This window comes from Semicossyphus pulcher, unplaced genomic scaffold (assembly GCF_022749685.1).
Source record: "Semicossyphus pulcher isolate SPU_LCO1_2020_fin unplaced genomic scaffold, fSemPul1.0.p SCAF_4, whole genome shotgun sequence".
Lineage (NCBI taxonomy): Eukaryota > Metazoa > Chordata > Actinopteri > Labriformes > Labridae > Semicossyphus > Semicossyphus pulcher.
Genome location: NW_027211715.1, coordinates 32,083,402 through 32,103,438, shown reverse-complemented (window position 1 = coordinate 32,103,438; position 20,037 = coordinate 32,083,402). Strand labels below are relative to the sequence as shown.

General features: G+C 43.5%; 1 protein-coding gene across 1 annotated transcript in view; it reads right to left on the bottom strand.

The window, feature by feature from the left end:
* gmds (GDP-mannose 4,6-dehydratase) overlaps positions 1-20,037 on the bottom strand; it is a 188,682-nt gene that overhangs the window by 121,993 nt on the left and 46,652 nt on the right. The window contains exons 5-6 of the mRNA XM_069680042.1: positions 5,173-5,365; positions 4,040-4,144 (exon numbers count right to left, since the gene is read on the bottom strand). Of these exons, the coding sequence (XP_069536143.1) occupies positions 4,040-4,144; positions 5,173-5,365 (298 nt within the window). The remainder of the gene's footprint in view (positions 1-4,039; positions 4,145-5,172; positions 5,366-20,037) is intronic.

Here is a 20,037-nt window from a genome sequence, read left to right as displayed (position 1 = left end):
ATTCCCTTTGAAAATAACCTCCCAAATAAATGGAAAACAGATCCTCTTACGATTCTATCATGCGATCTGACCTTTTGGGCTCAACCTCAACAAAAGCAGAAAGATGAAGCCAAGGCATGTCGAGGCTCAGCGGCCGTATGTGTGAGTGTGCGAGGGGGCAGCATTGACTTTGGCAGTGCTATTCTAACTTCCCCAATGCTAGCTGGTCTCTCCTAACATAACAGTATATTATTCTATACTGCCAAGCGTGAACCACAGAGCTCTCAGGGTGGAGAGATGGATGGGACTTTCCCAAATAAACCAGAGGATTAGCCTTCCACTGGAGCTGGTCAGTAGTAGCAGTAACGGTGAATACACACACACAACATACTTCAGAGCTGATTTACTGCTGAGCCTAAGATCAACACACCGCTAATAACTATAAATTAAACTTGGGTTTTGTCTTTTATTGAAAAAATGAGACGTTGGGGTTCTTTGAGGTGCTGTATGTTTGTTGAATATTATACCAAATAAATACGTGAGCTGGTTGTTTGCACAGGTTTCATTGCTGATCACTCTTGCCAAGAGACTGAAGCACTGCACTGTCTCATATGTCACAGCAATATGGAGTCTATTTAGCGCCCCTGCTAACGCTAATCCCCCTCTTTAGAGTCAGTGTGAGGGCTGTTTGTTATGGCTAACAACTAAGCTAACCAGTGAGGAGGTAGCCGCGGTGTGAACCGGCCGGCAGATGGGGGCTTCTGTTTGCTTTGCTTCACGCTGGATCTCCACCGGGACATTCTCCCTGCCCGACTTGTCCGATTCCGACCTTTCGCTGCAGAACAATGGAGAGCAAAAGTTTATTGGTGGAGTCGTAAGGTGTTTACGAGAACTGTACGAGACTCCAGAGCTGCATTCCAGCTGGGATTAAGTCATCCTGGGCGCAGTGAGAGACAGGGCTCCTTGTTGGATCCAACAAAGGTGCAGCCAGTTTCAGTTTAGCTTCTCTTTTCCTTTCCCAGAAGCCACTGGACCGTCCTTACATGACACACCACATCGCCCCATGGATATGACTGGCCACTGGTCGGTCACGTTGGCAGACGACATTCGAGGAAGTCTTAGTAAGTTTGTTGTTTAAGGGAAAAAGTCCTTCATGAAGCCAAACATGTATTTGTTACTCAAACAGAAACTCATAGTAGCTGGCACCCTGAGACGATGACATCACAGCTTCTCCTGCGTGTGGGACGAGGATGGCGGTGATGTCAGTTGGTAGCCACAGTAACTGACATCATGGACTTCCTCCCTCATTAGTGATTAATTATCCAGAAATACAAGTGGCACGTTAAGGACAGGACGAACAGCACGTAGGCGATGAATGATCCTTTAGCTCTCTTTGCCAAAACACACGCAGGGACGGTGTTCAGAGACGTTCAGGGTGAGTCATCTCATCATCTCTCCTGTTGCTAGGCAATATATGACACAGGTTTGATTTGTCATTGTTCATGGGTCATGTCAATGTTTGTCCTTGAGGTGAGTATTTTTAGATCGAAGATGGTAGCTATAATGTACTATCTATAAGGTTAATATAAAGGAAATTGATGTCAGTCGTTTTAAAATATAAAGAGACAAAAAATGTCAGTCATTTTTCCAGCAGAAATGTCAAACATTTTCTGGTTACGGCTTTTAAAATATAGGATTTGATACCGTGAGACAAATGAAGCTAGTTATTTATAGACTTCACTTCGAGAGCTCTAAAAATGTACATTTTTTTACTTTTAGTGGACAAAAAAATGTATCAATTTAGCCTGACAATAATGGGCAGATTTATCGACAATGAAAATAGTAGGGATAGACCGATTATCGGCGCCGATATTTGGCATTTTGACGCATATCAGCATCTGCCTTTTTTTTTTATCCGACGGCCGATAAGAGATCAATTTAAATCTGGGTTATTCTGGCTCTGATGCAGTCGCGCCTCTCTGTCTGCAGTCACTACTCTGTCTCCAGCATTGTCCCTCCCACAGCACTGATTGGTTACACGCAGAGCCATGGCACGGGTAACAGCAGCCAATCAGCAGTGAAAGCTGTGCATGCAGAGTGCTCACACACACGGCGGAGAGGAGAAAAAGTTCATTTCTTTGCAAATTTGATTTAACTTTGTTTTATTTACTTTATAAAACTTCAGGAAGTTATTTATTTATTTATTTAAATTTTCAGTTAACTTTATAAGAGGTGCTGCTGACCCTGGGAACTCCCTGTGCTTTTTGTTTGTTTAATAAACATGCTTAAAGGCATTTAAACTAAGTTAAGTGTTGGAGTTTATATTATTCAAAATTTTGACGCCAATATTTTAACTTTTACTGCAAATGAATATCGGCTCCAAATATCGGTTATCGGCCTCCTTGACTACTAATAATCGGTATCGGCCCTGAAAAAACCATATCGGTCTATCTCTAGAAAATAGTAGTTAGTTGCAGCCCTATTTCACACTGTATATTCTCTGTACTGTATCTCACACCGTGTACTTCACAGTTCAACCTTACACTCCAACAATGAAATGTGCCATGGGGGTGTTTTTGCAGCTCAAAGCGCCCACCCCTCCCCTCTAAAGCCTGTGGGTGACGAAGTGCACGGCCGAACGCCCCCTCACTGCGGCAGCGGCAGGGTCGTGGCGGGCCCCGGGGGCCTGGGTAAACACCGGCCCGGTCCAGCCAACACAAGCGCCACACTGGGTTGTGCAAGGCGGCCGTGGGACATCTGGCCACATCACAGCGCTGCGTTCCTGCTTTATGAGCAACAACAGCCGTAACTCTGAGAATAGAAGTGGCGGGAGTAAACCCGATGGCCCGCCGGAGAAATGCTGACCGTGGAGAACGGAGCAGTAAGAGAAAGACAAAGAGAAAAGGAGTGTGTGGCAAGAATGGAGAGATAAAAGCAGAGTCAGAGAGGGAGATGAAAAAGTGCTGACGAAGGACCAAGAAGCTAAAACGTGTTATCGAGCTGTCAGCGAGCTTTGCCCTTATAAGGTCATCGTGTGTACAAGTGCACTAAAGCATCTCTGATTCTACAGTTGCAAAATGGCTGCACTTATGATAGTTTCATGATCAATAATTCTTCAATAACCACATAGATATTGAATCTATAAAGACAGCAAATTAAGAGGCTGGAACAAGAAAACATTTGCCTATTTTACCAATCGATCTCATTGTGATAGATTAACTGCTGATTGACTCACTCTTTCAGCACTACTTGTCTCCTGTCACCCAGCCTGTTTTCTGTGATCACACTTCATTCCCAGACCCGCTGTGTCGCCTAATTCCCATTACAAGACCTCTATGGCGACCGCACCGTCTCTGCTGAACTGGCTGTAAACGACACCACCAGTTCCCACACCTATCTATCTGTGGTAACCCATTAGGGTTTACTGGCTGACCCCTGACCTCTGCTGGGGTCGTGGCCAGGGCCTTCATTAGGGGATAAATCATAAACACCTGAGCGGCTGACCTGGGCACGGCGCTGGGCCCGCAGTCATGTGGTATTCATTTTGGGTCGCGGTGGCGTGTAAATCGGGTTAAACCAGCGCCTGCGACCCTCGGGGCGCAGAGCACATATTAAAAACGCGACCACAACCCACTCGCTATGTGTCAGGACGTGTGTGAGTGTGTGTCAAGTAGTTATGAGAAACCCGGCTCCACCGGTGAGCTAATACGACTTTATATAGAGCATGTAATTGAATACTTTTACACATTCAACAATGGCTTGTGTTCTGTTTTACGGCTTTATTGTGGGTTTCAGAAGGTCGGACGTTTTTTGCACATCGTAACTTATTCTTAAATGAGATGTAAGGTGTGATTTAATCTTTCCTAACTTGCAAAATAGTGAATGAAAAGGCTGTCTGATAAAAACTACAGCAGCTTTAGGGAGTTATTTCCTTTAAGAGTGTATATTCTTGTCTCCTCCTTCTCCTCTACTACAATCAACAATCTTTTTGTCACATTAGAACACAAAACAACCACGCCTCCGTGGTGACATGGAATATCATTGTGCATGTCGTGCTCACCTCTCCTCGGACTCTCGTGGTTGAAGAGGATGCCGTTGACAGCGAACATGTTGTAGGCCTCTCGAAAGTTCACCACGATCCAGTAGGCGTAGAGCTTCGCAGCACCTGACAGGAGGAGGTGGAGTCGGACAGGTGAAGAGGGACAGAAACATATAAGCAACAAAAAATGAGACAAGAAACCCAGACGACAAGCAGACTTTTCACACTCACATGATGCTTTAAACTTTTACGTTGCTATTAAATCTGTTCAATCTTACTGAGTAACACTCAGAGCCGGGACAGAAACACAGATCTTCTCTTAAAAAAGCTGCAGAAAACCTACACTACATGTCATAGTTGATCACAGCGGTATAACAGATCATATTTCACCATCAGGAACGTGAACCGCAGACTCCTGCTGATTGACCGAAAGCAGGCACGTACAAAAAGTTCTCCTCTCTTTCCCTCTCACCGTCCTCCTCCTCCTCCTCCCTACAGCTGGGATGAGGGGAATACCAGAGCCAGCAAAGGGAGGCGCCCGTTGATTAAGCCATAGGTCAGGATGTACTCTGGAGGTGAAGGGAGGCCACTATGGCAACCCCCGCCTCCCCCCTTCCTAATTAATAGAGGAGCAGCCCTCCTCATGATGGTATGCGCCTCCCATGCAGCCTCAGATTGAGCGCTGACAGATGGGGAAAGTGTCGGTGAGGAGAGCATTTAGACAACACAGAACATGAAACCGGATCGCTCGCACACGTGTGCAGCCTGCATGTGTGTGTGTGTAACTGTGTGTGTGTGTGTGTTGAAAGCGAGTGCTGAGTGCCGTGGATATAAAGGTGTCTTTGTTAAAGTGAGAGCCACTCCAGCCTTCAGTCAGACGTTTGGCCTCGGGGTGTGTGGAGAGCTCAAACGCTGCCTGAGCACTGAAGCCCCCCTCTATTCACTCACACAAACACACACACACCTGCACACACACAAACACACACACACACTCACAAGGAGAAAGTGCTGCAGAGGCATCAAGACGTTCATGCTTGTATTCCCGAACATGGCCATATGCAATCGTTTGACGAAAGGTGCAAGGTAGAAAATGTTAGGTAATCAGTGTGTGTGTGTGTGTGTGTGTGTGTGTGTATTACGTATGTGTGTTTTACCGTAAGGTGAGCGAGGGTAGAAGGGCGTAGTTTCCTTCTGAGGAATCTCCTGGACTTTCCCGTACAGCTCGCTGGTGGAGGCCTGGTAGAATTTCACACTGTTGGTCAGGCCACATGTCTTTATGGCGTCCAAGAGACGAAGAGTGCCAACACCGTCCACGTTAGCGGTGTACTCGGCCAACTCGAAGGAGATCTAAAAAAAGAGAAGAAGCAGAAAGAAGAGGAGGAGGAGGAGGACAATATTAGGGTGGGAAAACGGAGTCAAAATGCGACATAAGATTTGAAGCAGGAAATGTTGGTTCCTTCGTACAAAAAAGGATGTGAGAGTTAAATTTGATTTGACTTTGAAGGCCTCACAGTTCCTTATCCTCCTGATAAAATGTGCTGGTCTTTGATAGTCATAGGACAGGTGCGAAGGAAAGGAACAAATCTGCCAAAATTGCAAAACAAACTCCCGCACGCTGTCCAACTTGCAGTATAGGTTTCGGTGCTCGGCCTTCATTAGGCAAACTCTGATAGGTAAAAATAACATCTGGTGAAAAGTAAAATGACTGCATTTATAGAGTTTCAAGATAAAGTTTGGCTTTAGAGACTTCAGAGCCACAAAAATGAGCCGCAACAACCATAAATATGAAACATTTGCTGGTTTCAAGCTTCTTAAAAGTCAGGATTTACTGATTTTCTTTGTCATGTATGATTGTAAATGTCTTTATAATGACTTTAAAAGTCTTGGACAGTTGGGTTGACTTGAAATTACATTTTATCTTTAAAACTATATAACTTAAGAAGACCTGTGCACACCTGAATTGTGACAGGTGCGTCGGAGGGAGGTGCAGTCTTCAAACAATAGGTGAAGAAACTCCTGCACACTGTCTCACTTGTTGGACTTGTTTGGACCTTATGTCGGAACGACCCAAACGTCGATGACACTAAATAAATGTTAAATAGCAACATGTGAGACAGTGTGCGGGAGTTTCTTCACCTATTACCTTTAAAACTATCACTGGATAAAATGTGAAAAATAAGCAACACATTAATTGATAATCGTTGCCCTGCTTTAAACTTATTACGCTTTATTTTGAAAAACCAATATCTCTAGTTTCACATCATTATTTAAGTAGTAATATTCAAAATAACTCGGTCAACTGCACTTAAAGCTGCTTTTTCCAATCTGCCATATTGCAATGACGAGTCACTGGTATTATAGCCCTTTGTCAGCCAATCAGGGTCCAGTGTTTGAAGGCTCCTTCAGATGCGGCCGACAAATGTGTCCTCCTTTTCCTGAGCCATGAAGGATCCATCAGGTGCATCCTTCATGGCCCACAAATTCCCAAGATTCATTGCGCGGCAATTCAAATGAGATGGCGGACTTTTACACAGATGAAGGAATAAACTTTTACATGTAAAAGTTTTTGGTTTAAACTCAATCGATGCCTTACTGCTGCCTTACAAATGTTAAAACAAGAAGGAGCCTTGAAACAAATTATCTTTAAAATAATGGGTTAAGTTACGTGATGTTATTTATGATAGTTATGATAGCACCTGTTGCTAGGCGACAGAAGCGGCGTATGGTGACGTAAGGGAACAGCTGGTGACGCAAACAGGAAATCCTCTATAGACCAGACCGTCTCATTTCAGTTCACCTTTAACAATCTACACAGGCTATGAATGACATATCCTCCATCGACCGCAGCCGCTAAGCGCTAAGGAACCTGAAACTTAACAAAGCAAAGGTCTGAGTTTAATCACATATTTACTGTCTTAAATCATCAATGAAATTATCAAATTTCACCACAATCTTCCTTTAAAATCTTCCTTTTTGGAGGCAACAACAATGAAAAAGTAATCTGGAAATGTTTTTTATCCTGGAGTCCATCAGAGGTGATCAGAAAGCTCATACCTCATACTAAACACTCCAACTCCCAGAATGCCTGTTTGCACTGCTGAGGGCCAGGAGGGGAGGAGACTTAATGAACACTTGGGGGGAAATTAAGCTTAAATTAGAAATGGATGTGTGCGTGCAGGACTCTGCGATGCCGTGTGCTCGGACTGTGTGCGCCTGTGCGAGTGCCAGGTCGGCCCTCAGGCTCCAAATCAGGCATGACAGTTAAAAGCCGTGCTGGTTCGTGGTCACCACACCTGGAGCGAGCGGCATGAGCCACGTCTGTGCGGAGGAAACGCTCTGGCCCTTTAGTGCTTCCACACCAGCGCTGCACACACGGCCAGATAAAGACCCCTTATTTAAAGCCGGGACCAAAGAACACTGGGCCTCTATTCCACTCAGAGTCTATACGCACACACACACACGGTGAGCAGGTTTGATCAGGTTCAATTACACTCCACAGCTCAGTGTAATTACCTGTGACGCTCCACTCACGCTTTTACTTTGCATTCTGGCATTTTCATTTATATTTACATCATTTAGAAGAGAAGCTGAGGGGACACGTTACACACCAACGGTCACTGTACGTCACTGCATTCAGACAGCAAACACAAGAGGTGGTGGCAACACCAACACTGCAACACACCTGAAAATATGCCTCTCTGACAGTGTGACTCAGTGGAATATGAATATCATCACAACATTAGAACAGAGGAGATGTTGCATAATGTCAGAGGGAAGTTTGCATCGACTAATCAGGCATTTCCTCTGCTTACTACATGAACCCATCATGAAAACTCAGCCTTTAAACAATGACATTATACTACTACAATTACAGGTACAAATATAGTTACAATTGAAAGGAAATTCCAGGTAAAGTAAGAAGAAGAAAGGAGGAGAAGAGGAGGCATATTTGACTTAGAGCCTTGACTCATAGGGCAGTTAAACGAGTTATGATGGATTGGTTTTAACTAGGGATGCACGATATTATCAGCATGTCGGTATCTGCAGATTATGGCTTGAAAATGACTCATTTTTCTGCTGATATTTTCCGCCAATAAATCAACACTTTAATTTTGACTAAATGCTCGATGATTCACTTGAAAAGCCTGATGTAATGCTACGACATTAACTTGCCGCGAGTGTGCATGCGCACTGCCGGCACCACGCCTCTTCTGTCAGGCGTGAAGAAGGTTGCAAGATGTCTGCGGCATGGCTGCAGTTTTTGTCGGAGTCAGAGTAGACATGATATCAAGTCGACTACAGGAGAGACTTGATGTTCTCTGCAATTAGGTGGGAAAACTTGTGCCTAATATATATTGGTAAATCGGCAAAAAAGGTTGGAAAATGTCGGCATATCTGATATGGGCAAATAATCAAATATTGCGCATCCCTAGTTTTAAATTAAAGAGGATTGATTAGAAAAAAGGAGCAGATTCAAACGAGAAAAATATCTATAAAATAAAATAAATAAAATATATAGAAAATCTATTTAAAGTCGATATCTTGATACATTTAATTTCTGTTAATATGTTGTCAAAAGGAACAGACTCAGGGCCACAATAGTAGCTCTTAAACGACCCAGGTCTTGTGCTTTGCGTCAAAACTGTTTGAGAATTGAGAAACATCTTTGGACCTTTACTTGTGTTTAGACTAAATTTGTCAAGTTCATCGGCTTCTGTGCGATACAAATTAAGGGCTTTGTTTATCAATCCATTATCTATACCTCTTATCCTTTTCAGGGTCGCAGGGCGCTGGAGCCTATCCCAGCTGTCACCGGGCGAGAGGCGGGTACACCCTGGACTGATCACCAGTCAATCACAGGGCTGACACACAGAGACAGACAACCTTTCACGCTCACATTCACACCTACGGGATAATTTAGAGTCACCAGTAACCTAACGAGCATGTCTTTGGACGATGGGAGGAAGCCTGAGTACCCGGGGGGAACCCACACATGCATGGGGAGAACATGCAGACTCCACACAGGAAAGCCCCTGGTCCACTGCACCAGGGGCTTTGTCACAACACAGAAATAGAAAACATTCTCTTGCAATGAGTTAAAAAGTATCTCCCCTCCTCCACCTCTTCCTTCCTCACATATTTCTCCTCCTGCTTTGTCTCCTCTCTCTCTCTCTCTCTCTCTCTCTCTCTCTCTCTCTCTCTGGACCTCATAAACCTTCATGCTACTACAGAACCTCCCTCACTGAGATCCGTACTGTGTCCTGCTGTCTGTGTGTAAGTCCCACAATTCCTCTTGTTTTTCCAGCACCCAAGAGGTCTGCGACACACACAAACACACACACACATACATACACATACACACATACATACACATACACAGACAGACCCCAGGTATCAAAACCAGCTGAGAGGGGCAGGGTCCAGGACGCCTTGACAACTTAAATCAAACAAATTGCCTTAATGCCTCCATTCTCCGTCATTATGTAAGGCCGGGCCTGAGCGCTGACGGTTTAAAGGCCAGACGCTCGTGTGCACCGCTGTGTGTGTGTGTAAATGTGCGTGTGTGTCTGGGGGGCGGCTGCCGGGCCCCTCGGTCGACCTGGCAGATATTGTTCTGTTCTGGGAAGTCAGCCAGGCTCTGTCAGCATTGGGGGTCCACCGCCGAGCCGTTTAAAAGGCTCTAAATGTACAGGATATCGCTGCTGCAGTTAGTGGTTTCATTTCTTTCCTGCTCACACAAGGTCTGCTGAGATGCATGCCTGAAAGTGGGGAATGCGTCTCTGCACATGTGTACATGTATGTGTGTGTGTGTGTGTGTGTGTGTGTGTGTGTGTGTGTGTGTGTCTTCACAGATGTATAAATATGAGCTGCATTTATTCAGCCATGGCCTCCCTCTGCATACCTGCATGGCCCAACATACAGGATAATATGGAGGCAGTTAGTTGTATATACTCAGAGATGGAAGAATGTAGAGTTTAATTATACCTCCAGAAACGTCGATGATGCAGGAGCTTAGAAATAAAAATTACTGTTTGTAAGTATTTAAAACAAAAGAGACCAATCAGAGTAACGTTTCTCCAAAAGACAATACAGACAGCGTGACACAAGAGCAACACGTCTCAGAATGTTCTTATAACACTCGAATCAATTTTAGACTTTTCATCATTGATAAATTGAGTAAAGAACATTTTCTGGTCAGAACAACATCGTATTATCATCTTTATAATTATTACACGATTAGATTAATACATTTAGTTTATTAAGCAAAAGATGATGTAAAGAATAACTGAATAACAACATGGATTTGCTAATTTAACACCGACTAATGAATCACATGCTGGTTGAGGTGCTGCTTGAATACACACAGCAGTAAATCTGGGACACACTGGCAGGTGCATATATAACTGAATTTCCCAGAGGGAGTCATCCCAAAGGGATCAATAAAGTTGAGTCTAAGTCTAAGTCTATAACGTAATCTTTAAGAGTTTGTGTTGATGACGTAACATTAATGAATATTTATTATAACATCAATACATTTGAGTCGATATTTAGAGTGTTTAAATATTGCATTCTACTAGAAAGTAAATGTATTTGGTAGAGTTAGATTTGTTTTGATGAGACGTATTTAAAGCTGCTTTGAGGAACTTTCACTTTGTGTTGACTTTGGCGCCCCCTGTGGACGAAGCCGTACCTCTTATCTCTTTGCTGATTTTGTCCTGTTCATGCTTCAGTGGTGGTTTTTAACAATAAATCTCATCCTGCTTTCTTTAACAGTCACATGCATCACTCTCTTTAAATGTTTGCCCTTTACAATGTAAACAAAGGCAGCGTGCAGTTAATCTCTTCGTCTGACACCTACCCCCCCGCGTCAGCGGTTTCAGGCATTAATAATAACTATATAGAAATAATCTATATTGTCACTGATGATCTCGTTTGCTTTTGTAGCTCATATAGAGTAATCAGAATTTATTTCAGTCTGTTTCATAACCAGTGAAAAACTCCTCACAGGAGCTTTGATATCAACTTTAACTTCCTAATATTCAACATTCCTAAAAGGACTTAGATATCCTTATTAGGGGTAAAATGTCGATACGGCAATATATGGTCCTCTTGACTCGTGCAATACAATTATCACTAGGCTGGCGCTAAATATCGATATTTTAATCTATGTAATGTACAGCGCTGCTCTAAACAGAGTTCCATGCCATTTTGACTCACCCTGTCACTGCTTCAGGACTCCTCACGGTGTCACTTATGACATGAATGAGGGCAACATGAACGGACATTAATTAGCTGAAGAAGAAGTTAATCAGATATTGTGATGTATCATTATATGATTATCGCAGAATCGCTGTATCGTGATATTATCGATATTGTGGGCCACGTATTATGTGTCATATTGTATGGTGAGTTACCCACCATTAATCCTTATGCTTTGTTATTTGTTAGACCTTAAAAAAATTGCCAATTGCCAATAAAAAATTTAAAATAAAAAGTGAAATTTCTACCTTTCTGACAAAGCAGTTGAAAACGCTGGATAATTCACTTATTTGTTGATAAGGTTAAGGTGCCATATTTTGTATTTGAATTAATTTTACCACCCAAAACTGTTTATTTCTATTTTCTTGTGACGTTAGTGACATTTATTTTCCCTTGTCTTACTATAAGCAGGACAAAAAACCTTCACAACCTGCTCCCTCCTCCTCTGCTGTTTGTTAGGACTCACTACAGTCACACAGATAAATGGCAGATTAATGACCTCTGTGGTGTACCGTCATCATACCTCACATGCCACAGAAATTACTGTAGAAACTAGTGAAAGCAGCCGGACCGCCCCTCTATCAGCATCACTTTCTCCCTGAAACTCCGGCACATTCCTGCCGACCACAAATACCAAAATAAAGAAATCACAAAGACGCCCCGGAGGAAGAGACGTCCAAGAGGGAAGAGAAGCGAGGCAGGTATGGAGGAGAAGAAAAACAGAGACTGACAGAGGCGAGAGAAAGAAAGTGTGCATGTGTGTGCGTGTGTGTACATGAGCATGGGTGGGGGTTTTGTGGAGAGAAAACCGCAGTCAATTACACCTTTACTCATCACATTACAGGCCAACTGAAATTAGAGCAGTCGTGTGTTAACAGGGCAAAGACAAACAGGCTGAAATCCCTCCAGGAGAGAGAGGTTTAGAGCCGACCTGGCAACCACCGCACCGCCAGACAGATCAATTACGGCGCTTTCATCAAGTCATCTGCAGTGTCACTCATATGCATTATACTGTATAGACCCCATATATACATGAAGACTGAGTGCAGGGCTGCTCCTCTTAATGCTGAGAGAATAAAGGATTTCAATGCATTAGCAGAAGAAGGTGGGAACGATGGCTGGTTGAAGCAGTTTTAAGGTTGTAACTTGTGTGTTTGGAGGACAGGATAGATTATCTAATCATTCCCTGTTGATTCATTGTGCGGTGCAGTGTTTATAGATGGTACCTGTACCTTAGTCATGCATGTTGGTCATCAGATTCCTCTCCTAAAGATAGATTTGGTTGTTAAGGTTAGGCGACTACTTCATGGTTAAAAGCATCAATCATCGACTCGGAGGTAGGAGACACAACAGGAACCGAACAGGAGGTTGACTGGCAAGAAAAGCAATACCAGTGTTGGCATGCTTATAGGCAAAATTAAGATGTTGCAGCCCGGGATCACTCTAAAGAGAGTTATAGACACTATATAAGGCAATGCAGAGTGACACAGCATCTGCAGTAGATTTTACTGCCGTTAGCGGTCAAGTTAGCGTCAATAATTCGCCATGTTTCATTCGACTTTCAAAATAAAGCTTGCTGAAAAACATTTCAGTTGATGCTGGCAGTTTAATTAGGTTTAGGTAGCAAGTACTTTCCTTCAAAACAGGTGTATACTTAGTGTTTAATTCAGGTTACTATGGTGACATTGGCTGTCAAAACGTCCCTGATTTTGGCAGACGCGGTTATCGTTATATTTTATGTTTTGTCCAGTCCAAAAGTCAAAAGAACAAAGATATTCAGTCATGACTGATTGACGGTGATTTTGACGATCAAAATGCGGCTCCGCCCGTAGAAAACTGCTGCACATCAAATCAAGCGCTCCCTAAACTAACAGCCACCCCCCCGAGGGGGGCGATCGAGAGGTTTTGGCTTCACTTTTGGGGGAGCTGGCATGTAAAATCATGAGCGCCTACCTTGCAACAGCAGATTTGAGTGGAAGAGTGAACAACAGAGACGGTCGGGAGAAACACAAGTCGAATGTGTGGAAGAAAACATGAAGAGCTGGTCCCCCGAAACGGCTCGTCACTGCTTGTTTGGAGGTATTTCAGGTTTAGGGCGAGTGATGTTCAGAAGAAAGGAATAATATGCAAAGAGGTCATGAAACTTATCCGCGCTGCAAAGCAACACGACTGACTTGTTCAAGCAGCTGAAAAAAACAGCACAAAGTGCAGCATGATGAGTGAATGAAGGCCAAGAGGAATAATGTTGCTACTCCCCGTCCCTGTCCAGCGTCAAGTCAGACATCTTTAACATCGATGCTGTACAGAGACACCCTGTCCACCCAACCCCCAAAGACACACTGAAAAAACACATTTTAAATTATTATTTTCCTCCAGGAGATGAACTGAACTCAGGTAAAGAAACTAATATTAAGTCTTAGTTTGTTGCAAAATTTGTACATGAGCCGTAACTGGAAATAATGTGTCCCTAAATGAATAAATAATCAAGATTAATCACCGTGATCTTCATCTAAATATTTGATCAAAATAAACTTGATAATCATTTTGGCCTTAATCATTCAGCCCTACATCTGATCATAAATATAGTTTCTGGTTGTTGATAACTTGCTGCAGCTCTAATCCAGACTGAATAATGTAACTTCTGCTGAAAACACAGGATGCTTCCAGAGTGTACACACAAACAAAGTCAACAACACAAATGTTATCAGAAGTAATCTCTAAATTACTCTTTGTAATTTAAATGCTGAAAAGGCTGTTTGGTTGTAGCACGACATGATTTTGGATTACTCCACAGTTTTCCATGTTTTCACAAGCTCTCTGCTGTAGCCTAAGCTACTGTTGCTGTATGCAGGCCCACGCTAACAGTGCAAACATAGCTGCATCTCCATCATCATGAGTTTCTGTGATGTGATGAAACCCTCAGCCTCCAGTCCTGTCTTGTTGGAACTGTGTCATTCTAGCTCTTTTGTGCTTAAACACACACACACCTGTTAGAAAAACAAAGTGATATTATTTTCCTCGCGGTGTGCCAGTTGGCCTTTCCCTGGGACGCAGACACAACACAATACAAAGAAGAGTAGGAGGGAAGGTGGTGAGAGTACCAGTGAGTGACAGCGAGAGCGAGACAGAGGCGTGGATGCGTGACATTGCATCATCCAGCTGGAACGTGTGTTGGCTCTTTGATAAGTGTTTTAGTGTTTTCTTGATGGGAACTAAGTGTTCTTAATGGTTCTCCATAAACAACATCGCTCCCCGGCCTACGCGTCACCAGATTCAATTACAGGTACGACTGCCTGACATGAGAGACTTCCCTTGTGAAAGCTGCGATTCAAAACATTACCAGCATGTCAGAAATTCTAACAACGCAGTACAAACAGTCCACATACACACACACACGCCTTATAATGACAATAATAGTTCTATGTAATGTGCTTTGTGTTCAGCAGGTGACATCTGAGGGCTGAAGATTAAATTACAGATACTGTCAGTGACAAGAGGAAACAACACAAGCCTATAAAGAACTTAAATTACAGTGTGACCTGAAGGAAACCAAATAGTGAGTTTATTAATAGATCGCCCGGTTAACATCAAGTCCCAGAATAGCACAACAGGTCCACATTGTTCTCATGGTTTATAGCTGTGTTAATAATAGATATTTGTTGACAGGATATCAGGTAACAAGACTTTCTGTTACACGATGAAGACGTGTTTCTTGACTTAGACTTTGGGACAAAATACATCTTGATAAAAAAGCTCTTATTATACTCTGTGTGATCGCACAGCCACGGCAATCAGCTGATAATATATTTATATTATATATTAATATTTGCAAACCTCCGCAAGCCCAAAACTATGCTCATGTTGTCCAGCTATTTAGACACCTACTGGGATAGACAACAGGACTGTGTGCACTTCCACTGTAGAGATAGATGGACATGCGTCTCCATCTGCTCCCATTGTACTAAAGTGATGCCAAAATAGCCCCTGTGATAGGCGCTGCCATCTTGTGATTGTGACGTCATTAGGAGCCAGAGTCTGTGCAGTAGAGATCGGCAGGTGGCGCCGCCGTAGCCACTTCCGCTAACTAAAACACACACTTAACTCACCGACAAAACAGCGAGGATCCTGCACGCCGGCGTGTTTAACAGCAGAACAGCTTCTCTGTGTTGGTCTGAGGTTAACGTTCACAGGTATGGAAACTTCAATGACTGTAGTGATTTATTTGTTACGTTTCCTCTCGCAGATTGTCCTCCACTCTGCTAATCTGGAACTGATCAGCTGCAGGAGCCGTATTTGTCAATTTGAGCTGTCAATCATCATTTGGACAGCATCAAATAACTAATTAAAAAATAAACTTGTCAGAAAAATGAACACTTGGACATAAATCAGCATGATAAGAACTAACTATAATGACAGAAATCATGTTTGAGAAAAGTTTATTTGGCGTGTATTTTGATTTTATAGTGTGACTCATGTCCCATCTGTTAACATGGAGGAGGCGGGCTTTATGACCTATACTGCAGCCAGTCAGCAGGGGGCGATAGAGAGGGTTTGGCTTCACTTATAGGGAGCTGTCATTTCGTCCATCTTTTTATACAGTCAGTGATCTACACCTGTGTCCTTTTTGAAGCATATCAAAGTGGAGCCCGACTGATACATCACTAGGACATTATTCTGAGCTGATCGGGGCCTTTAACAAACACATTCAGTGCATGCTTGGGGTAAATAAGAAATGGTACCATCATTTTGTTTAGCACGCACAGACTCCATTGTTAACACTACTCTTAGCCATGTCTGCAGCATCTGTCAAAAAGCATCTAACTGAGCAGACAGTAGTCCACACTAGAACTGGTTACCGATGTATAATAATGATGCATATTGTTTAATCAGGTTGTTTTTTTTAAGAAAGCAGCCGTCTGAGCAGCTTTCTCGAGTCATATCGGTGCAACATTTCTGCAAAATCCACGTATGAAAGATCTGTTTTCCTTACAGCTCAGAAACTCCCTGAAGTGGCCGTCGGTGGCTTTAATTCTGTTACATTAGAATCGGTCTAAAACCCTCATCAGGACACATGAATATCAATATTAGACGCTACAAGGGCGACAAAGATGGTGGAAAATCAGCTATGAAAGGTTAAGGTCGGGCAGCTGGATCAGTCATCAAGCTTGGAAACGCTGAAGGTTATAATTAAGAAACAGACAAACATTAATTGCAGGTCTGTGACAGGAAATAACACAATCAAGTTTCACGACCTTGACCTCGACATGGTTACCTTAGCTGTCAAAAAATATAGGGCACAGTACTTCCAGCAGTAAGCAGTGGCACTGAGGTGTACTATTGTTCAATTAAATATCCAATAAATGTTATTCTCAGGGATTCTGGGCCTGAAGCGAAGGAGCTGGAAGAGAGACGAAATCAGATTTGTTTTCTCCCTAGTTACAGAAGCCTGTTACGTGTTTTATGGACATCAAACTTTGTCCTGTTATTCATTATATCCATTAGTTGCACCCATTATTGATAACTTAATTTGAAGCTGAAGCTCTGGAACTTTTGGAGCAGGTTTGTATTCGACCACTGAATGACATTCAGCAAACACTGCCTGGATAGTTTGTGGGCAATCAGAGAGCTGTAGGGACGAGTTCTTAAATTGGTTCACAAGCTGCTGGAAATATTTCTTAAGTGGAAACAGTCTAAAGGAGACTTTCAGTGTTTTATTGTTTATGATAAAGAATCTTTCACAGGTTTCTAACAGAGAGAGAGAACTGCAGAAAGTGAAGGCCGTGTTCACCTTCAGCCTGTGAGCGATGGCTTCAGACTCATTAGAGGTTAACTTCACAATAAAAGTATCACCTCGGTGACTTTGTGTTTTTTGGCAGCCGACTTTCAGAGAAAGAATTAAATGTACCGGCGCTTTCAAAACAGATTTTCTCCCTCATTTACTCAGGTGTTTCTCTTCCTGTGGCGGTTCACTGTGTTTAAATGCAGAGACAGTTACAGAATGAGAGGCTCGACACTGACGACTTACAGAGAGCTTAAAAGATAGCATTAGAAAAATAAACCTAAGTGCTTTAACATAAAGACGAACTCAAGGTCAAAGACTTTTCTAAATGTGGTTTCTGTACATGGCATGACACGCAGCCTCCCTCCACTGATATCACTCATCATTACCTTCATATCTGCGTTTCTGTGTCTAATTACAGGCGTGGAGGTGTGGAGGCTGCCGCAGCTATGGCAATGAACAAATACAAGTCAAACAGATAAGGTGGATGTGAGAGAGACAGATGGAGGAATGGGAGGGAGCTTAGTGAGAGTGTGGAGAAGTACGTGCTGCGAGAGCGTGTGTCGGGACAGGTAGACGGAGAGCTGGAGAGGAGCTGTCAAACTCAGGATTTATGCAGACGAGTCTGGAAAGTCCCCGTCTGCCTCCCGGCACTCATCTCTACCTCTTCCACTCCTTCTGTTTTTTTCTGTCGTTTTCTCTTAATGACATTGATGTGAACAGGTGATGGCCGGCCTCTCTGCTGTCTCCTGCTCCGTCTCTCAGGGCGCCAGAATGAAGGAAATCTGAAGGCTGCCTGAGCCAATACAATCAGTCAGTGGTCCAAAACTCCATCATTTCATCCTGATAGTTTCCACAGAACCCTCACAAAAGAGTCGAGTTACAATGAGCTTCACTTAGTAACATAATAAATGTAAGTATCTAAGTAATATTCCACCAAAATGACCAATTCATGTATTAAAGCATCCTTCAATCTTACTGACAACTAAAAACATGTGTAGCGCAAGGAATCAATAAGCAAAAATCAATTCCTGGCATCTGTTTCCAGCTTCTTCTTTTTTTAAAGATTATTTTTTGGCCATTTTGTCTTATTTAGAGAGGACAGCTGAAGGGAGGCAGGAACATGGGGAGAAGAGAGAGGAGGATGGCATGCAGCAAAGGGCCGAGGGCAGGAGTCAAACCTGCGACTGCTGTAGCCTCTGTTTCTGGGGCGCCTGCTCTACACACTGAGCTACACCAACGCCCCCGTTTCCAGCTTCTTTGATGTGAAGATCTGCTGCTCTTCTTTGTGAAGGTAAATGAAGTCTCTTTAGGTTTTGGACTGTTGGTCGGACAAGAGTACCAAGTTGAAGATGTCACTTTGGGCTCTCTTCACATTGTTTTTCATTATTTGCAGCCCTATTTAGAAAATACAGCTCGTACAGTTTGACGTTAAAAAAGGTGATTATACTGACGAGATCTTCCTGGATCAACTTCTTTAAAAACCTCTTAAAAGGAGCTCAGTCAAAGCTGGTGTTCTCTGTAATCGATAGAAGCAATAACATTTGAAATTGGCGCCGTAGCTGTGGAGAAAGTTGTACAAACAGCTCGTGGTTTCGCCCATTCTACATTCCTACAACACCCGGCGAACTGGCCCTTTAAGATTGGCTGCATGCGGCCCCTTGGTGCATGTCTACCTCCACTCTCTCCTCCCCACAGTTCCTGTCTCTCTTCTGCTGTCTTATCGAATGATTGCAAAAGCCAAAAAAATCTATATAATAAATTAAAATAAAGCCAAAAAATGATCTTGAAAATAAATAAGTAAATAACGGAAATAAATAGCTGCTGTTATCTGTAAAGGACATCATTTGGCCTGCGACTCCTGCAACATTTAACTTTTTGTTTTGTCCAAACACCAGCAGAAGACTCGCAGATAATCAATTGATGAGGATATAAAACAGAGAAAGCAGCTATCCTGATCTAAATCCAGAAACAATGTTGTGGGAGGAAGCCTTAGCAGAAGAAAGTGATCAATAATAAGAGTTAAAAAGCGATCACTTAAAGGAGAGCAGCCAGCAGAGGTGCAGCCGTACACCCCATTCCTTTAGCGTTGGATAAGAGCGTCTGGAACGGGAACTCCCTGGAAAAGTCAATCAAGAAAAGAAGAAGCTCTTCATTCCTGCCTTCTCTCCATCGCCTGATCTACCCTGCAGGCATTTACCACCGATCAATCAACCTCACCCGCAAATATATCATGAACACACTTGTAAACATGGCAACAGGTCTGACTGCAGTGGGCTGTGGTCACACCCAGAGGTTCGTCACACAGTGACATGCATGAACGCACAGAGAGAAAGAGTTCTGTCATCAGTGTAATTTATCAGTGTAATCCCATATTCCCACCATAAATCGACCATTACTCTGAAACCTTCCTCCCAGCACACAGGAAGACACGGAGCAGCATCCTAAAGAGGAGATAACGTCTCTCCTCCTTCCTCACCCTGTTTATCAGCTGAGCAGGACCAGATGACTTCAAAGTGAGCGCTCGGAGGAGAGGTGAGGACGGACCTCCCACATCTGAGCCCCCCTGCCAGCACCAAACCCGTCCCCTTTACACCTCCATCATCCCCCAACTCCAGCTGCTGCCCCTCCTGCCCCATTTGGCTGTAATCAGCACCCACCCAGCATCATCTCTGATTAGAGAAGGTGGGGGTGGGGGGAGGGAAGAGTTGACAAATTGGCACATTCTTCTCCACCCATTCCCCTTCTTCACTCCTCCTCTCACACACCCAAGGACCCCACTTAAATCTGGCAGCACCCCTGTCGATCCCCTCCAACCACCCCACCCAGCCTGCCCCACTTGTTGATGAATGCTGTCCTTGTGAGCAGAGGAAGCCACCGACACACCCACCCCCTACACGCACACACACACACACACACACACTCACACACACACATGATCCTTAAATAGAAGTGAAATTAGGAGACCACCGCCCCTGCA